At 38.8% G+C, this 26,885-nt stretch overlaps 1 protein-coding gene across 1 annotated transcript in view; it reads left to right on the forward strand.

Moving 5' to 3' along the window:
- DOK6 (docking protein 6) overlaps positions 1–26,885 on the forward strand; it is a 600,408-nt gene that overhangs the window by 350,811 nt on the left and 222,712 nt on the right. The window contains exon 6 of the mRNA XM_075828380.1: positions 11,423–11,561. Within this exon, the coding sequence (XP_075684495.1) occupies positions 11,423–11,561 (139 nt within the window). The remainder of the gene's footprint in view (positions 1–11,422; positions 11,562–26,885) is intronic.

Here is a 26,885-nt window from a genome sequence, read left to right on the forward strand (position 1 = left end):
CTCCTAGGTGAGTGTGGCGGTGGATGGGGGTACATCCCTGCCTTTTGCCCTTACTAGGGGCACTAGGCAGGGATGTCCCCTATCCCCGCTGTATTTCACCCTGGCTATAGAGTCTTTAGCTATACACATTAGGAATAGTGTAGCTATCAAGAGATTTAAATATGGAGAGGTGGAGGAAAAAGTAGTATAGTATGCAGATGATATGTTACTATTTTTGGAGGATGTAAATACAGATTTGGGTGAAATGATGACATTGCTAAAATCATTTGGCTATTATTCATGGTTAAAAATAAATTGGGGAAGGTCACATTTGATGGTGCTAGGGGAGAACAATATGACTGGGAAAGCAGAAGTACAGATAGTAGCAAAGGAAGCTAGCTTCAAATATTTAGGGGTTCACATTTCACAAAAGATGACTATATCATGTTAAATGTTTTACCCTTGCTGGGCAAGCTGAGAACCAAAGTTAAAATATGGAGTAAACTGCCCATATCGGTGGCAGGTCGAACTAATCTGATTAAGATGGTTTTCCTTTCCCAGATTTTATTTGTGTTACAAAATTCACCAATATGGATACCAAAGAATTTCTTTAAGCCTTTGGATGCAATAATGAGAGAATATATATATATATATGTGGGGGGGGGGGGTGGGACCATCTAGAATCAGAAGTGAGTCTGGAATCAGAAGTGAAGTATTACAACTCCAATACTATATGGCCTCTCAGCTCACATTTAAAAGGAGGGGTGAGATAGATTATATATTAAAAATTTTGCAGAATAAAATGAGAAATAAGGGATTGCAAGAAACACTATTTTTCTGAGTCTGGAATATTAGGAACTAGAGATAATAATAATCAAATTTGATGAATGAGCGATGAAAAGAATATTGGGGGTGAAAGGTTATTTAAAATTTACACCACTATGGGATAATTTAGACTTAAAGGAAATGAAAAAACGTATATACTATTTAAACTATAAACTGGCAAAAAAAGGGCTATATCTTTTGTGTCGTATTTTTGATGGAGAAGTACTGAAAGATTTTAGTACTCTTAAAAAGGAACTTGGAATTTCACAGAGGGACTTTTATAAATACTTACAGGTAAGAAATGCTGGTTTTTTTTTAAGCATCGTCGCTTGATTGTTATAAAAAGGCTTCATCTGAGACCATTGATAAAAATCATCTCCTATAGTAGACTAAGGGGATTTATCTCAAGAACTAATAACATATTGATGAGGGCTAGACAATCAAATATTGAAATATTCAAGAGTAAATGGGAAAGAGATCTTGGGTTAAATACAGAAAAATTGTGGAGGGAGATAGTAGAAGGATTTCATCAAGGGCCTCACACAGGGTATCACAATTTTTTATTTTGCACCTCGTATAAAGAACACCAGCTTTCCTAACCCGTTAGTGACCGCCCCATAGTGTTTTTACGGCGGCCACTAACGGGCTTTATTCCGATGAAGAGGCCTTTTTACGGCGCTGCATCGGAATAAGTAAACAGAGCAGGGAGCCGTTAAATCTCCCTACACTCAGCTACCAGAGGTAGCTGAGGGCTTGGGGCATCCCTCCTGTAACGGGTGAGATCCATATCAGTATCGATCTCACCCGTTTAACCCCTCAGATGTGGCGCTCAATAGCGAGCGCCGCATCTGAGTAGTTTTGGAGAGAGGGAAGGAGCTCTTTCTCATCCCACCGACACCCGGCGGTAAGATCACCGAGTGTCTGTGTTTCCGATGGCAGCCGGGGCCCTAATAAAGGCCCCCAGGTCTGCCTGTAGTGTATGCCTGCTAGGTCATGCCAGAGAGAGAAACAAATCTGAGATTGTGCTCTCATTTTGGCTGTACATATATCTCAACACGGGCCCACATTTACTAATGCTGTCTAGACAGCATAATCTTGGACCAGGCAGGCACAAAATGCGCCAAATTTATCACAGTAGTGCATTCTCCATGATAATTTTGGCGCATCTTGCATGACCTGTAAGATACTTTTCTTTTCCTTATACCACTTTTGATTTAGCTCATTTTGGGCCAGAATTTTATGTCAGTTTTGTTAGCGCATTTTTGGCGCATTTTAAGCAATGCCCCTTTTTTTTAGAAAACTATGCCCCTTTACCGTTAATCCGCTCCCTTTTTGGTACACTATTTAAAAGTGTATAGTGTGGTACAAACATCAAAACTATGCCAAACTTTGGAGCATTTTTTGCCACTTTCTGGACACAGACACAAGTAGTAAATTTGCCCCATTGCTATATTATAGAAACACTATATTTGCTAAGTGCAAAGGCTCAAAGGGAGAATTCATCAAGTGCTGCAGAACAGTGTTCAAATACCAAGGCGGAAAGAAATTCCTTTTCGGAGGTCTAATTTTCTTTAGAGCCTTAGAAAAGTGATTCACCAAAGGTTTAAAAAATGTTTTCTAGATAAAAGAATAGACAAGGCACTGAAGAGCACTGAACTCTAAGTGAATTTCAGTTTAATACTTTCTTAACTCTTTATTGGAGAAACTGTCAAATCTGTGGAACGAATATAGTTTCTGGTCTGACTAGAGCAGAACTACACCATCTCAAAAATGTGTTCCAAACTCGGTTGTAGGTAGCGTTAGCAGTCTTTTGGAATATAAGAAAGTTTCTAAAACCTCTTCAGACAACCCTTTAGACAGAAGGTACACCCTACCAGCTTTCACACTTTCAAGCTGAAGAATTCTGGATTCCAACGAAACAGGCCGTTTTGAATGAATAGGTCCCTGCTGGATGACAATGTTATTGAAGGAAATGGGGATAACTGCAGTAGAACGATATTCATCTTGGCCAGTAAGCTTTCACTGCAATAACAGTTGCTGTGTCTTTGTTTATCTTATTGAGAACTTTGGTTATCATTGATACCAGATTCCAATCTAGTGACATTGCATCCAGATGAAAAAGACTATCTTGTTTGATCAGCGGACTGAACCTTGGAAACCGATTCGCTGTCCCATTTTCTCTGTAATTAGACAAAAGACTTCTTGACTGAGTTCTCACTCTCCTAGAAATAAAGATATCCGCAATTGTATTTTGCTTGCTTTGGATGTGAACTAGTGTCAAGGATAAGAGACTTCATTCTGCCTAGAAGAAAATCCTCTTTCATCAGTGGAACAGATCTAGTACCTCCTTGGTGGTTTATATAGGACATAGTCATCATGTTATTTCTCTGCATCAGAACATGTTGGTCCTTGATGAGATTATGAAAAGATAACAAATGCTGGTGGACAACTCTAGGCTCTTTTAGATAGCAGGAAAAAAATATTCTCTTTGGACCAAGTTTGGATGTGTCAGTATTAACCAAGACTTTGCTGGTTTCTCTAAAGGACTGACCGCTGGACAATATATCTTGCTGGAGCCACTAAGTCAAAGCTATGTGGACTTCTACTGTAGTGGCCTCATGTGAATATGAGACAAATTGACTGCATCTGTTGCAGAAGATAGGTGACCCTGAACCCTTTTAATAAATCTGAATGACAAGGCCGGGATAATATTCACTCTGCCATAAACGTTATCTTTTTGATTTGTGCTGATAGAAGAAGTATCAAGGTCATCTGCTTGAAATCCAGTAAAAACCCCAGGAATTTAGTCTTCTCAGATGAAATGAGGCGGGAACGCTGCCGATTTAAAATGAAACCGTGTCTTTATTACATTTTTAAAGTTGTCTGAATCTGTACTTGAAGTAAATCCTCTATAACTTTTTTCAACAGTCAATGTAAATATGGAACTATACATATTCCGAAATCTCTGTACCAACACCAAAATAATTTTTGTAGACACTCTTGGTGCAAGGGAAAGCCCAAAGGGCATAGCTAAAATTTGACTTGCAAATCTTAAACAATGCCTGTCTGTTTCACATGTTCGCTCTTACCTAATGTCTGATGATTTTATCATTACATTATTATATCACTATTATATTCTCTCCCTCACTTAATTGATTCAGTCTACCAATGCATAATTATGTTATTGTAATATTACATACTCCTTACGGCTATTCAGCTGAGATCTTCTGTGTACCGCTGCTCTCAACACAACCAGCCCATTCATTCATGCTCTTTTTGACCTACTTCGCTTGCCGTAGTTTTCTCTCTGCACTTACGTCGCTATGACTACAGGAATGTTTTTACCCGTTCGGCCTTCATTCTGGATGCTGGCTGGACTGGAGAACCTAAGTATTCTCTTTTATCTTTATTTATATGTGTATTCCTAGCTTTTTATCTACCTGTATTATTATCTAAAAAAAAAAAATTGTTGTACAACATACCTATGCTGTACTGGGGAGATCAAATTCTAGATTCCTGCTCTCTGCGCAATACTCTGCATAACATTACATGGTTATAATTTCATGGTTATGATTATGGGTCATGGTGGACATTCCTATCCGGGGTGTTTTTAATTCATTGTTTTTTAATTGTATGTTACTTAGTGGGTAATTTTCCCTAATGGGAAAATAAAGATTTATATTTTTCTAAATTAATTAAGACTTTATGTATTTTTTGGATCAGACATATTTTAGGGAGTTTATGAAGAGACATTTTGTGTTTTGATCGTACAGTATATGCTTAGGATACATTTTGGTTGATAAGACTGTATTATTATCTATATGGATATAATAGTTTTTTTCCATTTTCACTTAGTTTACATTGTCCGTTTGTCAGCGATATTTTAAACACCCGCCGCTATCAATATATAACTGCTTCCAAAACTCTTCCTGTTGTAAGATTACATTAATATGTGCACATTTCAGACATTACTCCTTGATTTGTTATTATAATTCCTTTACTTTTAAACATATAGCAACATTAAGGGTTGTTTACATTCCCTACCTTGTGACATCATAGCAGTTAGTCTCTCCTTGCATTTGTTTTTTTTTTCTGTTTTTGTATATGATTTGTGAGTATATAAGGTATTTCTTTAGTTCTGTATGTCTAAAGGCCTCAGGAAGACGCTGGTGCAGTGTCGAAACGCGTGGGTTAATACAATCAATTATTATTATTATACACCTCCATCTCCTGGATTTGTCTTGATGATAGCAGTGCTGTATTTGGTTCAGCTTTTCATTTTTTTATATATGCCTAAACGAGTGGTTGCCGTGTGTGTTACCGGTTTGGACCTAGCTGCAGCGTCATCATAAATTATAACCTTGTCTACAGTAGAGTTGTGCCTACCCTTGCACAACCTTAATAGGTGAGCACAATCACTACCACTGTTCATCCACCTATATCATCCTTGTGATCTACACCATGTGGTGCCGTGGTTTTTTCTCTTCTTTCTTTTAGGTTTATATTGTAGGTGTCCATTCAAATAGCAAAAGTCTATAATGACTCTGACGTTGCTCTGAGGTTTGGGGACAATTCTTAAGTAAATTCCTGTGCCTTGTTGCTTGTGATTAACTTCTTCCACCGCTTTGGCCACAAGTAACATTGTTCTAAAGACGAATGTCTGAAACCTGAACCAGGTCTTGGAGGCCTAGTAAGCTCCAAATGAAGGTCTGATTTCATAGTGGAGAGGACTCAAAGATCTTTGATAAACAGTTGCCACTCTTGATAAAAAAAAGTGCTCATCTTCCTCCTATTTTTACTGTATTTTTTCTGGCATCAGAATTTTGTCTGACCTTTTCTTCTCTGTATCCCTCTGTCTTAAGTTCCTTATGTTTCTCTACTGATAACCTTGTCCTCCGTACTGGAAGGATTGATGAGAGTATCTAAAACTAGGTCTGCTCTGTGGAAAAGAGGCATTCTTCTCGTTATTTAGAACTGAGAGAGAGAGAGAGAGAGAGAGAGAGAGAGAGAGAATAGAGAGAGAGAGAGAGATAGGCTGGGCTTAATTCAGACATGAGTTTTGTTAGTTTTATGAGTTTTGTAAGTGTATATGTCAGCTAGGGCAGCAAGCAGTTGTGTTCTGATACTCTTATACAGGCTGCAAGTAGCGGCCTGTAGAGGAATAGCAGAACCCAATATTTTGCTGTCCTAGCTGTCATATATACTTACAAAACTCACGCCTGAATTAAGTTCAGCCCCCACACTATAAGCCCTGCTCCCAAACATATGAGTGGATCTGTGGATGGACCCTGAGGGAGCTGTTCACCAATTTCCCTTTCTGGAATGGAATGCTTCCTGGGATACTGCTTCTTGAATGGCCCACCTCCTCTTATCACACCAGGCTTTCAAGTTCCAAAAGTCCACAGCACTACAGGACCACATGATAGGAACATTAGTAGGAATATAATAAGTGGAAACCTTGCTTCCCTTTGCAATGAACAATGAGAAAAAAAAATCATGTTTTAGGGGATGTGGGCTCCTTTATGCTGTTAATTTATGAACTATGCTAATTATTTGGTCTGAGTTTTCTTTTTAGATTTGTTTTGAAAATCACTTGTCCTCTATCACAAAATGAAGGGAAAATAAATCTCTTGTGTGCTGCAGTAGGACGTAAAATAAATATATGTGTGTATTTGTGTAATATTTGCAGTACTATAAATATGAACAGTAGGTGATACATGTACTACTTTAAATGTATGGGTACTATATGTACTACTTTGTGTAATATGTGCACTACTATTAATATATGTGTACTATATCAGATACTATAAATAGTTCTGTAATATATGTACCACTCAAATATATGGGTAATATATTTACTACTAAAAGTTTTTGTGTAATATATGTACTGCTAGAAGTATTTGTGTAAGATCTGTACAATATATAAATATATATATACATGTGTATTATATGACATACTCTAAATATGCAATATGTGTATTACGGTAAATATATGAGTGATATGTGTACCACTTTAAGTACAGTATTTGTGTAATATATGTGCTACTATGGTTATTGCTGGTTAGTATATGGCCTGAATAGTAGGTTTATAGATTAAAACAGCTGTCCAAAATATGTAATATTTACTGCAGAAATACTGTATGTTTTAGCCTGGAGGCATTTTCTATGTTCTGAAGGAAAACAAAATGATACTGGGAAACTGAGGGCAGTCAAACAAAACAGTATAACTCATAAATAGCTCAACCTTTTGAATGACAGATCAGCTCTCACCCAACTTGTTTACTGTAGAAATAATCAGCTATTTTCTATTGCAATGTCCTGTTTTCTGCAACAGAAAAACAGTACATTAAAGTAAGCCATCGTTTTCAGAGTTAAATCTCTGTAAAATCCCCAAAATAGCTTTATTTCAACAAGAGTGTTTTTAATATCACATATTTATTAAGACTGACATTTCATACACCAATCGTAATATGAAGAAAGTTGGATAAAATTCACCTAATTTATGAAGAGGCCTCTTAATAGGTTAGGAGCATCTCTGGCCGTCCTTGAGCCAGAATGTGAAATCGACGCCAGAAGAGCTGGTGTAGATTTGTGGCATCATTTACATCATTTTAAATTATGATAAATTTGTCGGGCTGCACGTGGCCCCATCCCTTTCCACTAAGCTTCTCCCACATTTTAGATAAAGAGCAGCGGAAACGGCAAAACATTTTTGAAAAATATTTAAATTACGACTGTTGTTCCATTTGCGACTGGCATAGAAAAGTTAATAAATTCCCCCCAATGTTTTTAAAAATAATTAAAACTGCACATAATAAATATGCCAGTCTTACTATACAGATCACTTGAGTAAGATTCACCTAATTTATTAAGAGGTGTCCATTCACCTGAAAGGGAAATCTATGCCAGTTACAAGTTGACGTAGACTTCCGCTTTAATTTCTGCCAGTTTATGCAAATATGTAGGGCTGTGTCAGGCCCCACCCTTTAACTAAGTCCCGCCCACTTCATGCAAAAGCAGCAAAGGAAGCATAAAAGAGAAAACTCAACAAATTTTTGCACAAAAACTCAGGTTTTGCACAAATTGCGGCTTTTCTATACCATAAATCTGGGAAATAGTGCTTAATAAATCTACCTCAAAGTATAAAAACATGTCATCGACCTGTAATAAAGACGAAGGACCTCACAGAATCATGACTACATATCAAATACTACAGGAATCGGGATATATAATGTATGTGTAAGTAGCACTTAGATAACATTGCAATGCCCCATATTGTGCTGAATGCAACAAAAAAATGGTTTCTGAATAGAGACATATATACGCAATTAAAAATAAATATACCAATAAAGGGTCCTGTCCCTGTAGGTACAAGTGAGAGTTAAACTCCAGTATGTAAAATTAAAAAATCGTGGCATGTACAGAGGTTTTAGTTTTGTGTGCATGAGTTCTGTTCTTAAAGGGAGTCTGTCACCAGAATGTCCGTATTAAACTAGTAACCGTGTATTGTAGAGGAGAATAACCTGTTTCTAACATTTATTTCCAATTTCTGCTTACTGCCTCCTTTGTAGAGAAATAGGTTTTATTAGTTTTATGCTAATGAGCATTTAGGCGCAACGAGGGCATCACCGTTGCTCCTAAATGCTCTTACGTCGCTCCCCAGTTCAAACCCCCCCCCCCCTCCTCACTTCTTACATTGATTGACAGGGGCCAGGCAGCGTAATCGTAAGGAATGCGCCGATTACGCTGCTTGACCCCTGTCAATCAATGTATGAATGGAGGGGGGGGGTTTGAACTGGGGAGCGACATAAGAACATAATACAAAGATTACATAAATACATATTTTGGCGTCATGAAGAGAGTAAATAGGTATTATATAATATGCCAATTTGATATGGCAGGAAAAGTTGGACTCACCTTCCTGGCACCTATAGACACACAGCATTAGTTGACCTAAGCTCATCCCCAACCAGGATGTATTTCCTATTTTAGCCGGAGCATTTTACATTTATAATACATACATAAATATATTCGGGTGATGAAGAGGGGTAATGAAAAGGATAAATATGTATTATATTAATTTAATACTGCCGTAAAGGTTGGATTTACCTTTCTGGAGCCTGTAGGCACACAACATTAGTTGACATAATCTCCTCTATAAACAGTATCCATTCCATTTTAGCCTGAGCATTTGGTATATTTTATAGTTTCTTTCAAACAAAATTGCTTCAATTTCCTAAAGGGGTTGTTGTCTTATTTATAAAAGACATGCACCATTTTTACTTTTGTTTTGCGACATGAGCCTCAAGTTAAAAAAAAAAAGAACATGACAGGGGCCTTTCTATCTATCGTGCCGTGGTTGCATCAAATTTAATGTTGTCAGTTTTTGCATATGATCACAAGTAGATACTAGTTTATCATTTGTATTTGTATTGTCCCTCCACATATTCTCTGAAAAAAAATGGAGTTTAATCCCTTAATGACCGCCAATACGCCTTTTTATGGAGGTCACTAAGCAAGCTTTTCATGGCGCATGGAAATAAACCTGATATAGTTGTCCCATGCAGATAGGAGCGGGAGCTCGGCTGAGTGATGACAGCCGGGCTCCTGCTCTAACATCTGGGATTGGAGTAGTTTTACCCCTTAGATGGTTAACTTCCGGTATCGGTCATTTAACTCCTTAGATGCCGCAATCAAAAGCAAAGCGGAATCCTAAGTGGTTTACAGAGGGAGGGGGCTCCTTCTGTCACCCCTTTATAGCATCCTGATGGGATGCCGTCACAGCCTGGGGCCCCAGGCCTGCCATGGCAGTAATAGAGGCACGGCCTAATAGAATGCCTGTCAGTTTTACACTGACAGGCAGTAATGCTTTGGTATTGTAAGTATACCTATATAGAAGCTATATGTAAATCGCATAGTAAATTTCCCTAGTGGGACTAATAAAAAAGTTAATTAATGTGAAACAAAGCTTATGGAAAAAAAAGGGTTTTAAAAGTCTTTATTTTGTCAATGCTTGAAAGAGTTCCTAAGGTTGGACAGAAACGTTGCATCCTGTTTTGTTGTTTGAAATAAATCACCTTTATTTGCCATACCGGAGTGCTGCAGGATTTCTTTCTATATACATATATTATCCTTGGATCAGGATTACCTGCTGGGCACCCATATCCATTTTGGAATTTATCTTTGAGTGCTTCTTTTTCTATTACTATATATATATATATATATATATATATGTGTGTGTGTATATATACATATATACTGTATATGTGTGTGTGTGTGTGTATATATATGTGTGTGTGTGTGAGTGTGTGTATATATATATATATATATATATACATTTTCGAAGGTTTACATAGCCTTTTCGGTCCAAAATAGGCTGGTCATTAAAGGGTTAATAAAAGTTCCAAAATGTATGTGATCTTATAGGATTCATCAAAATTGAGTATTTCTGTCTATACACCTCCGTGTCCTTTACCACATAGCGTTTAATCTTTTTGGGTTCTCTGAAAATAGCAGAATTGATTGAATATTCTGCTATGGCATTCACTGATTTTTGTTACATAAATATTAGCCTATATTTCTATAAAGAACATTGGATAAACCATATGTGTTTATGGTGCTATTGCCCTGTAATCCATGTAACATTAACATATTTTATATTTTCTTTCATTCTTTACTCTGATGTCATAACATGACTTGGTTACATATATTTAGAATTAACATGGTAATTTATCCTATGTATTCTTTTACAATTCCTATCATTTCATTTTAAGGATTTAAATGATCTATAGTTAAAAATATAAAGTCTATAATTCATTTTTATGCATTGAAATATAAAACATTTTATCCTTGGCTAAAGCTTCATATAAAATGGGTTTGCAGCTATTGTATAAAGAATGTTAATTCAAGGTGCTTGACTATTCAAATACAATACTTTATCTGGTACAGTAGATTGGTTTCATCCATGATTGATTAAGAGAATCTTAGTGAAAGGGATACTAAAGTTAGCGTGTGTGTGTTTGCGTGTATATATATATATACATATATATATATATATATATATATATATATATATATATATATATATATATATATATGTATATCCTGCTCTGCCCTGATCTTGTTCTGTTTTGAATCTTAATCCAAAGGTTAATACATAAAGGGAGTACAGCATGTATTTCCCTGAGGGCATTTAATTCCCTTTGTCTCACTCTCCTTCTCCCCATCACTACAATGCTACAGTTATAGCTACAATAGGTGTAGGCAAAGAATCAGAGTTTAGGTAGCTTTGTCCTGACTAGGAGGTGGCCTGTAGCCTTGTCTCACTGCTTTATATGCAATGGAGACCAGGCAAGGCTAAACCATTAATCACAATCGCTTAATTGCATTTACAGATAAACATCTAGTCACGCTTTAATAATCCTGCACTAGAAACATTAAAATGATTGAAAACTAAGGAATTACTCACTAATTCATTGTTCTGGAAGTGTAAATTAAACAACAACAAAAAAAAAACCTGAAGTTAAAACAATTATATAATAATCTTAGTACGTTAGTGATACGGCTATTATTATTTGCTGAATTGCAATTGGTTGATATATATATTTTTTATTCATAGAATGTGTGACACGGGTGAAGGGCTATTTACATTTCAAACAAGAGAAGGAGAGATGATCTATCAGAAAGTCCATTCTGCAACACTGGCGATAGCTGAGCAACATGAAAGGCTTATGTTAGAACTGGAGAAAAAAGCAAGAGTAAGTATATTATTCATGTCATCAATATATCCAAAATATATTTACTTGGGCTAAATGACAGAGCCCCATTTTTCATATCTGACATGTGTCACTTTATGTGGCAATACCTTTGGAATGCTTTTACCTATCCAAGCGATTCTGAGTTTGTTTTCTCATGACAAATTGTATTTTATGTCAAGGGTAAAATTTGGTTGATTAAACTCATTGCTTATTTGTAAAAAACAACACTAAAATTTAGAAAAAAATAGCAAAAATTTGCATTTTTCTAAATTTAAATGTATCTGCTTGTAAGACAGATAGTAATACCAAACAAAATAGTGACTAGTTAATATTTCCCATATGTCTACTTTATGTTTGCATTGTTTTTTGAACATTCTTTTATTTATAACTTTACAAGGCTTATAAATTTAGCAGCAATTACTCACATTTTCAAGAAATTTTCAAAAGGCTATTTTTATAGTGTTCAGTTCAGTTCTGAAGTGGCTTTGAGGGGCCTATATTTTGGGATACCCCCATAAATCAACCCATTTTAAAAACTGCACCCTCAAAGTATTCAAAACAGCATTTAGAAAGTTTATTAACCCTTTGGTCGTTTCACAGGAATTGGAGCAAATTGGAGATGAAATTTACAAATTTCATTTTTTTTTTTTGCAAAAATTCATTTTTAATCAAGTTTTTCTGTAACACATTAAGGGTTAACAGAAAAACACAACCCAAAATTAATTGCCCAGATTCTGCATCTTTTAGAAACATCCCACATGTGGCCCTAGTGTGCTAATGGACTGAAACTTAGGCCTCAGAAGCAGCACTTAGTGGATTTTGGGGCCTTCTTTTTACTAGAATATATTTTAGGCACCTTGTCAGGTTAGAAGAGGTCTTGTGGTGCAAAAACAAAGGAAACACCTAAAAAAATACCAAATTTTGGAAACTATACCCCACAAGGAATTCATCTATGGTTGTATTGAGCATTTTGACCCCACTGGGGTTCCATAGATTTTGTTAGACTTGGGCAGTGAAAATAAAAAATTTAATTTTTTCCAATAAATGTTCTATGAAAATTTAAATCTATATTTTTTTTCTAATAAGATGTAGATTTAGCTTAACCCTTTCAAGACCGAGCTCATTTTGACCTTCATGACCAGCCCCATTTTCTCAAATCTGACATGTGTCAATTTATGTGTTAATAACTCTGGAATGCTTTTGCCTATCCAAGCGATTCTGAGATTGTTTTCTCGTGACATATTGTACTTTATGTTAGTGGAAAAATTTGATCAATAAATTCATTGCTTATTAGTGAAAAACACTAAAATTTAGAGTAAATTTGCAAAAATTATGATTTTTCTCATTTTAAATGTATCTGCTTGTAAAACAGATAGTAATACCACACAAAATAGTTACTATTTTACATATTCCATATGTCTACTTTATATTTGCATTGTTTTTTGAACATTATTTTATTTTTCTCGAATGTTACAAGGCTTAGAACTTTAGCAGCAATTTCTCACATTTTCAAGAAAATTTCAAAAGGCTATTTTTACAGGGGCCAGTTCAGTTCTGAAGTGGCTTTGAGGGCCTTATGTACTAGATAGACCCCATAAATCACCCCATATTAAAAACTGCACCCCTCAAAGTATTCAAAACAGCATTCAGAAAGTTTCTTAACCCTTTAGGCGCTTCACAGGAATTAAAGCAAAAGTACAGGTGAAATTTACAAATTTTCTTTTTTTTGCTGAAATTCATTTGTAATACATTTTTTTCTGTAACACAGAAGGTTTTACCCGAGAAATGCAACTCAATATTTATTGCCCAGATTCTGCAGTTTTTAGAAATATCCCACATGTGGCCCTAGTGCGCTAATTTACTGAAATACCGGCCTCAGAAGCAAAGGAGCACCTAGTGGATTTTGGGGCCTCCTTCTTTTAGAATATATTTTAGGCACAATGTCAGGTTTGAAGAGGTCTTGTGGTGCCAAAACAGTGGAAATCCCCCAAAAATGAGACGGTTTTGGAAACTACACACCTCAAGGAATTTATCTAGGGGTATAGTTAGCATCTTGACCCCACAGGTCTTTTGCTATATTTATTGGAGTAAGTCTGTGAAAATATACTTTTTTTCTGAAAAAATATAAAAAAAAATAATATTTGCAAGGAATAAAGATTAAAAAGCACCCCAAAACTTGTAAAGCTACTTCTTCCGATTACGCCAATACCCCATATGTGGTACTAAACTGCTGTTTGGACCCACAGCAGAGCTCAGAAGGGAAGGAGCGCCATTTGGATTTTGAAGTGCAGATTTTGCTGGATTGGTTTTCAGTGCCATGTCGCGTTTGCAACGCCCTGGAGGGAGCAAAACAGTGGAATCCCCCCAAAACTGACCCCATTTTGAAGACTACACCCCTCAAGGAATTTTTCTAGGGGTATAGTTAGCATTTTGACCCCACAGGATTTTTGCTGAATTTAGTGGAATTAGGCCATGAAAATGAAAATCTACTTTTTTCTGAAAAAACATAGAAATGTTTAATTTTTACAATGAATAAAGTAGAAAAATCACCCCAAAATTTGTAAAGCAATTTGTCCTGATTACAGCAATACACCATATGTGGTAATAAACTGCTGTTTGGACACACGGCAGGACTCAGAAGGGAAGGAACAATATTTGGCTTTTGGAGCTCAAATTTAGCTGGAATGGTTTTCGGGTGTCATGTCACATTTGCAAAGCCCCTGAGGTGCCAAAACAGTGGAAACCTCCCAAAAGTCCCTTTAGGGGACTGGAATGAGCGATCAATAGGTCCCGGGTACAATACACTGCAGTACAAATGTATTGCAGTATAATGTCATTTTACAGGCTCCTGTAACAGCGCGATCGCTGTTCCTGTCCGTTAGTCCCGGGTGTCAGCTGTAATACACAGCTGACACCTGCAGAATATGGAGCGGGCGCAGCGCGTGAGTCCGCTCCATATATAACCCCTCGCACCACGACATGCTATTAAGTCGTGGTGCGCCAAGGCATTAATGCACAGCGGATGGTGCAAATTGAAAATTAAAATTTTCCACTGATATGCCATTTTAATGCACAATACGTTGTGTCCAGTTTGTGCCACTGAAGACAAATACCTCATACAATGTTGAGCGGGTTCTCCCGGATATAAAATATCATATATGTGGACGTAAGCTGGTGTTTGGGCACGCTGTGGGGCTCAGAAGGGAGGGAACGCCATTTGGCTTTTGGAGCGCAGATTTTGCTTGGTAACTGTTCTGTTTGGGGTTTTGCTGGTATTTCAGTTATGATGTGGGGGGATATGTAATCTGTGCTGAGAACATCAGGACATAATAAGAGGGTATAATAATGGGGTACATAAATAATAATCCGCAGATATATGGCCGTTGTCGCACTGATAAATGGTCGCCCGATCTCATCTGCTTTTGGAACGCTCTGCAAATTTTGCATCGCCATATTCTGAGAGCCAGAACTTTTTTATTTTTTCTCCAACGGAGCCGTGTGAGGGCTTATTTGTTGCGGGACAATCTGTACTTTTCATTGGTACCATTTTATGGTACATGTGATTTTTTTTATCACTTTTTATTAGATTTTTTTGGAAGCAAAGTGACAAAGAAACATAAATTCTGACAATGTTTTTTGTATTTTTTTTTTTACACTTTTCACCGTGCGGTATAAATGACATTTTACTTTATTCTGCGGGTCGGTACGATTACGGCGATACCATATGTATATAGGTTTTTTATGTTTTGTGGCGATTGCGCAATAAAATCACTTTGATAAAATTATTTATTTTCTGTGTCACCATATTCTGAGAGCCATAATTTTATATTTTTCCGTCAAAAAAGCGGTGTAAGGGCTTGTTTTTTGCGGGACGGGTTGTAGTTTTTATTGGTACTATTTTGGGGTACATGCAACTTTTTGATCACTTTTTATTCTATATTTTGGGAGGGTTGATGACCAAAAAAAAGTGATTCTGACATTGTTTTTTAATTATTTTTTTTGCGGTGTTCACCGTGCGGGAAAAATAATATTATAGTTTTGTAGTTTGGGTCGTTACGAACGCGGTGATACCAAATATGTGTACTTTTTTTAACATTTTCATTTTTTTCCTATAATAAAAGACTTATTATAGGAAAAAAAGCATTATTTTTTTTTGTAACTTTTATAACTTGTTTTTACACTTTTATAAAACTTTTTTATTACTTTATTTTTTATTTTTTACTTTTTACTTGAAGCCTGGCAGCACTGATCGCTGCTATAATACATTACACTACCTAGGTAGTGTAACGTATTATAAACTGTCAGTGTGACGCTGAGAGTCACACTGACAGGAAGCTTATGAGAACCAGCATCCGGCTGGTTCTCATAGGCTGCTGTGCATGGCAGACCCGGGGGCTGTTATATGGCCCCCGGTTCTGCCTTATAACCGACTGCAGCACCAGCAATCGGTCCCCGGGAAAGTTTGTTGTAGCAACAAACTTTCCAGTTTGTTATAGCAACAAACTTTCCAGTTCGTTGCTACAACACACTTTCCCTGCGATCACATGACCGGGACCTGAACTAATCAGGTCCCGATCATATCTCCGGGACCAGAGGCAGGTGATAACAGCGCGATCCGGGTGTCAGCGCTACTCTGAGACACCCGGATCGTGCTTTTAACACCCACCGTGAATTCACGTCGGCACTGCACAGAGCCCAGCAAGTGCCGACGTGAATATACAGTGGGCGGTCGGGAAGCGGTTAACATTTTTCATAAGGACTACAGGAGAAAAGGCACCCCAAAATTTGTTTTGCAATTTCTCCTGATTAAGGCAGTACCACATATGTGGTTCTAAACTGCAATTAAGCTGGGCGGAGTACATCAGATGATATATAAACTTGGCAGAGCACAATAGGGTATATGTAAACTGGGCGGAGTGCATCAGGGCATAATAGGATGATGTAATAATGGGGTGAGTGAATAATAAAATTAATAATCCATGGATTGGTGTGGTATGCTTTGAACCAATCCTTTATGCACAGGCTGGATTTTTTGGGTATTATTCAAAATATCTACGCTCCAGTATTCCCTTTTTAATTCTTCACTAGCCCTATAAGCAGCAAAAGGCACTAAAGTGTCCTCATCTTCACTGCATCTTCAGGGTCCACCTGTGGGGTCCAGCAAATGATGATGTGGGGTTTTTAGTGGAAAAGTACTGGACCTAAAATTTAATCTGGTCCGTCATTTAGCATCATTTTGCATCATTGCGTTCTGAGAGTCATAACAAGGTATTTTTCTGTTGATGGAGCTGTGTGAGGGCTTGGTTTTTGTGGAACGAGCTGTAATTTTTATTAGTCGAGGAAACCAAAAAACAGCGGTTCTAGCACTAATTTTTTCTTTTTTACAGTGTTCACTGTGCAGTATAAACAGCATGTTAATTTTATTCTGTGAGTCAATTCGATTACAGCGATACCAAATTTATCATGTGTTTTTTTACGTTTTTTTACGTTTTACTACTTTCCCACAATAAAAATACACTTTTCTAAAAAAAAAACAATCATGTTTTAGTGTTGCCATTTTCTGACAGCCATAACTTTTTTGTTTTTCCAGTTGATATCGCTGTGGGAGAGATTGTTTTTTGCGTAACGAACTGTAGTTTTTGTGGGTACCATTTTGGGGTACTTGCGACTATTTGATCATCACTTTTTATTAAAATATTTTTAGACAATGTGACCAAAAAAATAAATGGTGTCATTGTTTTATATAAAAAAAATTTACGGTGTTCACTGTGCGGTAAAAAGAACACATGTATAGTTGTTTTTCATTTTATTTTTTTTATTATAAAGCACTTGATCAGGGAAACAGGGTGATTATTGTTATTATTACATAAAACTTTCATTTATTTAACTTTTTTTACACTTACCTTGCGGATTGAAGACCTGATCTTCTGGTCCCCTGTACAATACACTGCACTACTTATGTAGTGCAGTGTATTGCAACTGTCATTTTCCAACTGACAGCCTATTAGGTCCTGCCTTGGGCAGGACTTAATAGGCTTCCGTACATGGCCAACCAGGAAGCCGTTGCTAGGCTTCCTGGTTGCCATAGCAACCATCGGCACCCAGCGATTGCTCACGCAGGGGGCTGGTGGGGTACAGAGGGAGCCCCCTCCCTCTGTCAACCACTTAAATGCTTCAGTCGCTATTGACCACCGCATTGAAGGGGTTAAACGGCGGAGGTAACTGCAATTGCCGCCATTGCAGCGGGATGTCAGCTGTATATTACATCTGACACCCACCGAAGATGAAGCTAGCACAGCTGCAGTGAATGCTTCATCTTCAGGATGTGCCTGGTACGTCGAATTACACTAAGTTAGCTGCAATCCTGACGTACCAGGCACGTCCATTTGCAGGAAAGGGTTAATACTTAATAATACAGTGAGATTGGAACCCATTTTTTTTATTTTTTTTGCTAATGTGATTAAAAGAATGGTGAAAAAACTGTGGTAGTAACTCCTTAAGGACGCAGATACAATTCAATATTCTGGCAGAGCAGGAAACTATCTGCTCCCTGCTCTGCCATTCACTCCTCCTGGAGCGCACTCCCCTGCCAGAGAATTGCCGACGCTCTGGCCGGATATTCCGCTTCTAGAGGCAGCCCCTGATTGTCCCTGTACATATAGCGGAATCCCCAGTCAGAACGTTGCCGACACTACAAGGAGGGGGAGTGTGGTACTATCTACAAAGAGGGTGTATGGCACTATCTACAGGGGGTGTGGCATTATCTCCTAGGGAGAGTGTAGCAGTATCTACAAGGGGATGAGTGGCACTATCTACTAGGGGGTGTGGGGCAATATATACAAGGGGGGTTGTGTGGCAGTATTTACAAGGGGGGCTGTGTGGCAGTATCTACAAGGGGAGGCTGTGTGGCACTATCTACAGGGGGTTGTGTGGCACTATCTACAAAAGGAGGCTGTTCATTATTTCACATTATAGTCTCATTAGCCTCAGTTATACAATCTGTTTTCGTGGGGGTTGTGTGGCAAGGGGGGCAGTGTGGCACTATCTACAAGGGGGGGGGGTGATGTGTGGCACTATCTACAAAGGGGGTGTGTGGCATCTCCTAGTGGGGAGTGTAGCAGTATCTACAAGGGGGTGTGTGGCACTATCTACAAAGGGGGGGGTGTGGCACTATCTACAGGGGATTGACATTATCTCCTAGTGGGGAGTGTAGCAGTATCTACAGGGGGTTATGTGGCACTGTCTACAAAAGGAGGCTGTTCAATATGTCACAATATAGTCTCATCAGCCTCAGTTATACAATCTGTTTTGGTCAGGCACACTGACCTCTTTAATTTATTTTCTCTTAATTTATTGTTTTGTTGACTACCTGATATAACTATATTGCTTGTAAAATGTACAAATGGTTTTATGCTCGAGTTGCATAAAAAAAATGTGATTTTATTTATTTTTTTACACCTTATTGGTTGGTAGAGAAAGCAAAAATGGCGAGGGGGAAGGAGATGTCGGGAAAGAGTTGAGGGGGGTGGGCAAACTGAATCTTTTCCCCGGGGTTCTGGAGAACCTAGCTATGCCTCTGCTTCTGTACACAAAATAGGACACATATAATTGCCTCTACCTGAGTGGGCCTCCTAAGTGTGTGGGCCTCATAGAAGCTGCTATGTCTGTTATAGCTGTACTTATGTTAATGTCCTAGTTCCCTCTACTTTTACTTCTGCTATTGGCTGATTTAAAATCTCAGTTGTAGGGATTTCTTCACTACACAATGGAAGTCGCTTAACTTTACTACACTATGGATGTTGCTATTGTTTTCTTTTGTTTCTGAGAATAATTGGAATTTCCTAGATTCTTTTTGTGACTGAAGCTGTTTGCTATAAAGTATAGAGCAGGGATGTCAAGGTGTATTTTCTGATACAGGCAGCTTTAGGCCAACCAGCAAGTATTCTGATAACAGATGCTTAGGGCATAGGTGGTATTTATTCCCTTACTGCTGCCCCACTGTTAGCAGATAACTCCTGTTCATACATAAATAACAACTCCAATAATAATCTATTAGGGATATTTGTATTTTTTATTTTTTTGTAAATCAATAGCATATAAGTGTAGGTTCACCTGTTCATTGTGAAATATGATCCCTCTAATTTTTCTGACTCCCTAGGACTCCTTTGCCCATAACTAAATTCAATTCAAACAATCCTAAAAGTGTCAGGATTCTTTTGCTAATACTGCATTTTTCTGTAACCTTTAAAAATGGAACACAGCCAAACAACTAATAGGTGACCCAGGATTTATTGGGGACTATGATGGCATACCAATACTACTGATAATGCATATACATACGTTTATAAAAATGTATATCACATTTGCTGATACATTTTATTTTTTTGCATTTGTATCAGTAAAATGATTTAATATTCTTAGAGTAGTGGATACATTATAGCATATGAAATTCTGCTTTGTATTTTTCCAGTATTACATTGTCAATAATTCTGTCATGTTTTCGAGATTTTAATAAAAGCTTTGGCAAGACATGAGATTCAAACATTGACATCTAGAATCACATAAAGTTATGATTATGGAATAAATTTATCACTTGGATATAAACAAAGACAATGTATCTATACCACTTTTCTGCAGTAGTACAGTCACACCCGTGGGATATGTGGACCCACTAGGCTGCTCCACAGTAGCGGAGCAGCAGCTGACCAAACTGCAGTCAATAACAGTCTCTGGGGTAAGAGTACCTGGGAGGATGTTCAGGCAGATGCTCGGAGTAGCAGACATGTGGCACAGGTGATGCTTGGCATTGCAGATGACAACACGACTCCAACACTAGATGCTGCTCACTAATAAGCAAAATTACAGGATACAGGATACAGGTAGTAGGATACTGGAACACTGAAAGCAGGATAACAACTAAGAGACCATAATCAAGACTAACATGGGAAGACAACAACAACGCTCAGACAGAGCCCTTTATGTAGTCCAGAAAGTAAGGAGATAGGTTAGGGAACGTTTAGTTGGTGCGCGCACTGGGCCTTTAAGGCTGGGGATGAGTGCGCACACCCTAGAAGCAGGAGGATGCAGCCGCATGAGTTGGCGTCTCCTAGGAGGGAGATGCCAACAAGCTCTTAGTGTCCCGTGGTCGCGGCTGCCGGTAAGTGGGGACCCAAGAGTACGCCCCCTCTTTTTAGGTCCAGAGCTTAGGAGGAATCTCTTGAGGAGAGTTGGGGCATTGATGTTCTCTTCTGGCTCCCAAGACCACTCCTCAGGACCAAACCCTTTCCAGTCCACCAGATAGAAGGTCTTTCCTCCTACTCTTTTGTAGTCCAGGATCTCCTTCACCTCAAAGACATCAGAAGAACTGCTGGGAGCAACTGCAGAACCAGGAGATTTACGCAGCAGTTCCGGACCACAGGCTTTAGGGGGGAAATATGGAATGTATTGGGGATCTTGCGAGTAGGAGGCAGTCGAAGTTTATAGGACACTGGGTTGATCTGTTGTAACACCTCGACCCTAGTCTTTTGAACACAAGAATGCCCGGCCAGTTTGGAATTATGCCCCCAGCGAAGAATTATTTTCCTGTCAGCAGGACGGACAAAGATCTTTCGAGGAGGACTGTCCTTGATCTGGAGAAGGTTTACGGCAAAAATAATTCTAGAAAGATCAATAATATGTTGAGGTTTCTCTTCTGAGTCGTCAATCTGAAATGATCGAAACCAGGCATTGGCCTTAATGTTTTTGTCCGCAGGGCGTAAATTAAGAAGAAAATTAAATCTGGCGAAGAACAGTGACCACCTAGCTTAACGAGGATTTAGTTGCTGTGCAGACCGCGGATATGTAAGATTATTGTGGTCGGTGTAGATGATGATGGGTTGGATAGAACCCTCAAGCAGGTGTCTCAATTCTTCCAAGGCCAGCTTGATAGCAAGCAACTCTCGATCCCAAATAGAGTAGTTGCGCTTAGCAAGAGAGGAGAGTTTGGAGAAGAATCCGCAGGATACTGCCTTACCGTTATAATTTTTTTGAAGCTGGAGCGCTTCAGCACTAATGGAAGAGGCATCAACCTCCAAGGAAAACTGCAGAGTAACATCAGGATGATGAAGAACAGAAGCAGACGTGAAGTCATTCTTGAGGTTGGAGAATGCCAACTCCGCCTCAGGGGTCCAGTCCTTAGCGTTCACTCCCTTTCTGGCGAGAGCAGAGATGGGAGCAGTAAGGGACGAGAAGTTTTGAATTAAATTAGTGAATCCAAGAAATCTTGGTATAGCTTGGAGACCCTGAGGACGTGGCCACTCCAAGACCACGACTGGAGACAATATAGCCCAGGAAGGGCAAGGACCTCTTTTGAATATGAAAATACTCCAGTTTGGCGTATAATTTATTCCCCCTTAGCCGCAACAAGACTTGGCCTACATGCTTCCGATGCGTCGTCAGATCAAGTGTGTGGCTCAAGATGTCGTCCAGATATGCCATCACACAGACATACAGGAGATCACGGAAGATGTTGTACACAAACTCCTGGAACACCACAAGAGCATTACACAGTCCAAAGGGCATGACAAGATACTTATAGTGTCTGTCCCAGGTGTTAAATGCGGTTTTCCATTCGTCACCCTTACATATACAAATCAAGTAATTGGCGAAGATCCTGGCGAAGAGCTCAGAGATAAGCGGCAAGGGTTAGTTAATTTTTACCGTGACTTAGTTTAATCCCCAGTAGTCGATGCATAGTTGGAGTGACCCATAATTTTTCTCCACGAAGAAGAATCCGGCTCCGGCTGGAGAAGTAGACTTTCTGATGAACCCCCTGACCAGATTCTAATTGACATACTATTGACATGGCCTGGGTTTCAGGCAAGGAAAGCGGGTAGTCTCGTCCACGAGGGAGAGAACTCTATGGGACAGTTATATGGACGATGAGGTGGAAGGACCTCTGCCTCCTTCTTACTGAAGACATCTGTGTAGCTGGCATATTGTGAGGGTAATCCATAAAGAGACTGAGGTAGTGGAGACAGAACAGGACGAACCTGAGGCAAGCAATGGTGCAGACATTGGAGTCCCCACTGGAGAAACTCTCCGGAATTCCAATCAAGGACTGGAGCAGGTTGGTGAAGCCAAGGTAATCCCAATAGGGTGGGGTTGATAGCTTTGGACAAGATGTAGAAAGCAATCAGCTCAGAATGAAGTACTCCTATCTGCAGCCCCAGTGGTTTGGTGATGCATGACCCGATTCTGTCTATCTACAGAGGCGAACGCCAAGGGTTTCTCCAGAGGAACTGTGGTTAAATGTAAATGATCAACTATGTCCTGTTGGATAAAATTAGAAATAAAAAGGTATAAAAATGAGTAGTTACTCTGAGACTCTCTGTGGCGCTGTTCCTCAGGGAAAATGCAAAGTCTCTTTTGTCTTCATCTGTAAAAGAGTTTTATTGCATTGTTTGTATATGATGAAGAGCCACGGTTTGGGCCCGAAATGCATTAATCTTGTGCACTGCAATTACTTTTTATGCAATAAAACTCTTTTACACATGAAGACAAAAGAGACTTTGCATTTTCCCTGAGGAACAGCGCAGCAGAGAGTCTCAGAGTAACTACTCATTTTTATACCTTTTTATTCCTATTGAATTACCGGCTTTCTTTGAGAGACTCGGGAACGACTCAAGACTGACAGATCCGTGGATGTGATACATTGACTATAACATGCATTGAGTATTTGTGCCTCACTGCACAACAAGGTGAGACTAACTTCAAACAACCTCACCCAAATAACCTAAGGTTCCCACACATGAAGCACTTCTCCTTTTTTTTCTTCTTATCTAACAAAACTGTTGGATGAAATTTGAAGTTTCACCGGAATCCAAGCAGGCACACAGTGTGATCCTTCACTGGTGACAATAGACATGGGAATAGACAATTTTTGAGAGAATTTAGTGGTAGAGAGTGATTCACCTAGGTTAGTCTCTCCAATCAAACCTAGGTGCTGGAGTTTCCCCTCTTTTCAGGGCATTGGCACACGAAATGTCCCTTGTGGCCAAAATACAGACATAAACAAGTCGATTGTCTGCGTTGCCATTCCTGGTTGGACAATTGGAGTCTATCTACTTGTAAGGGCTCCTCCGAAGGTGCAGCAGAACAGGATAATAGCGGCCTTTGGAATTTTGATGGCAGTCGACAAGGTATCTTGTCTTCCAGAGTGCGCTCTTGAATCCGCATATCGATCCTGGTAGCCAGAAGTATTAAGGCATCCAAGTTCACAGGAAGTTCTCGAGCTGCCAGTTCAGCCTTAATACGAGGAGCAAGACCCTGCCGAAAGGTCGGCAACAGGGCTTAGCAGTGAGGCAGCTGCAGAGGATGTTCGACCCGGTTCCTCGAGCACAGTACAGAAAGTCTCTAGGAAGAGGGATAGATCAGAGAATTCTGGGCCCTCACGTACCAGGGATTTTCCAGTGAGGAGAGAAATAATAAATGCTACCCTGGCCTCATCTGAGGTGAAGAAATGGGCCTGCGACATTGTAGATCCAGGGCAGGCAGGAGGGGTAATAGGTAATGGAACAGAAGCAGCATCCAGAGGAGGTGCAGTGGGATGATCCAAATGGGTTATGATAGAATTTACTGCCTGTAGAATCTGATCCTGGCATGCTCGCAGATCACGCACGTCTGTTTGCATGAACTGAATCGCCGTCTTAGGTTGACAAGCAGGATCCGTGGCCTGAGCGTACTGTCACGTCTGTGGGGTATGTGGACCCACTAGGCCGCTCCACCGTAGCTGAGCAGTAGCTGGCCAAACTACAGTCATTGACCGTCTCTGGAGTAAGAGTACCTGGGAGGATTTTCAGGCAGATGCTCAGAGTAGCAGATAAGTGGTACAAGTGATGCTTGGCAGATGATACCAGAAGTGGCAGATGATACAAGTTGTGGAAGATGACACAGAGCATGGCAGATGACAACACGACTCCAACACTAGATGTGGCACAGGAACAAGCACAGTTACAGGATACAGGTAGTAGGGACCATTTGCAAGACTAACATGGGAAAACAACAACAACAACGCTGTAGCACGGTGCAGAAGGGCAGAGCCCTTTATATAGTGCATGAATTAAGTGGATAGTTTAGGGAACATTAATTTGGTGCGCTCTGGACCTTTAAGTCTGGTATGAGCGTGCGCACCCTAGAAGCAAGAGGATACAGCCACGTGAGTTGGCGTCTCCGAGGAGGGAGTCTCTGACAAACTGCAATTGCCACTTGCTGCAGGTGACACACTATGGGTCCTTTCATGTTTCCTGAGATTCTAGTCTTATTTCCTGTTTGAAATATGTCATAGGAAATTTATACTTATATAAAAACTTACCGTATTTTACAGAGCTCAGTTAAAGTAAACATTTTATATATTTCACAAGAAGTATAGTAAATATCATTACTTCTAAAGGCTAGTTGTAACCTCAGGCAACTCTCCTGACTCATTTATTTGAACATAACCTCACCAGTACATGCTGAACTGACAAAGTTGTTAGTCTTTCAAGTGTAACACTACTGCTGGAGTTTGTTTAATTCTGCAAATAAATATCACTGAGAGAGAGGGTATAGATTTCTCTGAGTTCCTTACTGTGTACCTTAGCAACTCACTGAAAAATGTGTACTCTAAGGGTCAGTTCACACAGAGTTATTTGGCGCTGATTTTGATGCGGAAACCGCATTGGAATCAGTGCCAAAAAACATCCAAAATCGCCTCCCATTGATTTCAATAGGGGGCGGATGCTTTTTTCCCTGCCGGGAAAAAAAGCGGCATGTCCCTTCATGCCGCAATGCCGCCTTTGACCAACCATTGAAATCAAGCAGAAAAATAATTGTTCACTGCGTTATTTGCCCACGGTCCTGAATGGCCGCGGGTGAAAAACGCTGTCAAAAACTTTGCGAAAGCCATGGCAAAAAAGCACAGGCATGTCAAAATCTGCCTCAAAACTCCTGAAGGAATTTAGAGGCAGATTTTTCCTTAAACTTTAATTTTGTTAGTTGTTATTATTGAACAATAACAAATTAATATAAGTCAAATCTTGAATGAAGGGCTATGAGGTAGAAATAGTTAACCGTCATTTTACTAGAAAAAGCAAAAACTTTTCAACTTAAAGTAATTTAGTCAGAGTGATGATTGCTACCAATATATACCTGCTAAAAGGGACTCTGTGTATGATAACTCTACCTATTCAATAGTTCACAAAAAAAACCTTAGTTAGAAATGGAAGACCCTGATAGGTCTATAATGATACAACCAATTCAGGAGCATAAGGGCCTAGGCAGGTGTATTAGGGCAAAAAGAAAAAAAAGAGGAAAAACAGGGTACAAGTCAAACTTCACTAAAAGAGCAGATGGAGTCTATATTTTAGTTTAGATACCCAGAGTGTACCAGCCCTGAAAAGGGCATTTATTGATGATCACCCTCTCTGACCTGATTGACCTACATGGTTGACCCTACAACTCCCATACCTCATGATAATTGTTTTCTTCCTAAATCCCTGCTTGTTCAGTGTCTGTGCAGAACAATTAGAGAGATATTGGGGGGATAACAATAAAGTGAGGATTCGATCATCATCTAGATTACCATATATTATTAGGGTAAATTTTCCCATACAGAAGCCAACATTCAATTTATGAACTCTACATCTATCCTTTTTATTATGTTGCTAAACAATTTGTTGCTACATAAACTACCAAATTACACTTTATCTAAGAATCTTTATTAATCTATCTATCTATCTATCTATCTATCTATCTATCTATCTATCTATCTATCTATCTATCTATCTATCTATCTATCTATCTATCTATCTATCTATCTATCTCATATCTATCTATCTCATATCTATCTATCTATCTATCTATCTATCTATCTATCTATCTATCTATCTATCTATCTATCTATCTATCTATCTATCTATCTATCTATCTATCTATCTATCTATCTATCTATCGTGCAGATAAGTTTTCTTTAGTTTTGGTTCCGTTTTTATTGCCATGTTTCGGTTTTGTGTTTGGTTCTGAAGAGATTCACTAGGTCTATATGAGAATGTTCTCTGAGTTCAAGGCAGAATTATATACTGAATACATGTTTTTAACATTTACTCATCCCCATACATCCCTTCTGGCCCCAAAAAATGTTTACTAAATTATCTTTGTTTTCCTAAGTTTTGGTTCTATGCATTCTTTAACATTTTGAACAGGGCAATAAACCAAAGGAGAATTGCTTCCAGCTGTTAATTTTCAAACTCAAAACTGTTTGACTCAATGAAAACTAGAAATTTGGCATGAAGATAGACCACCTCAATT

The sequence above is a fragment of the Rhinoderma darwinii genome, chromosome 5 (assembly GCF_050947455.1).
Source record: "Rhinoderma darwinii isolate aRhiDar2 chromosome 5, aRhiDar2.hap1, whole genome shotgun sequence".
Taxonomy (NCBI): Eukaryota; Metazoa; Chordata; class Amphibia; order Anura; family Rhinodermatidae; genus Rhinoderma; species Rhinoderma darwinii.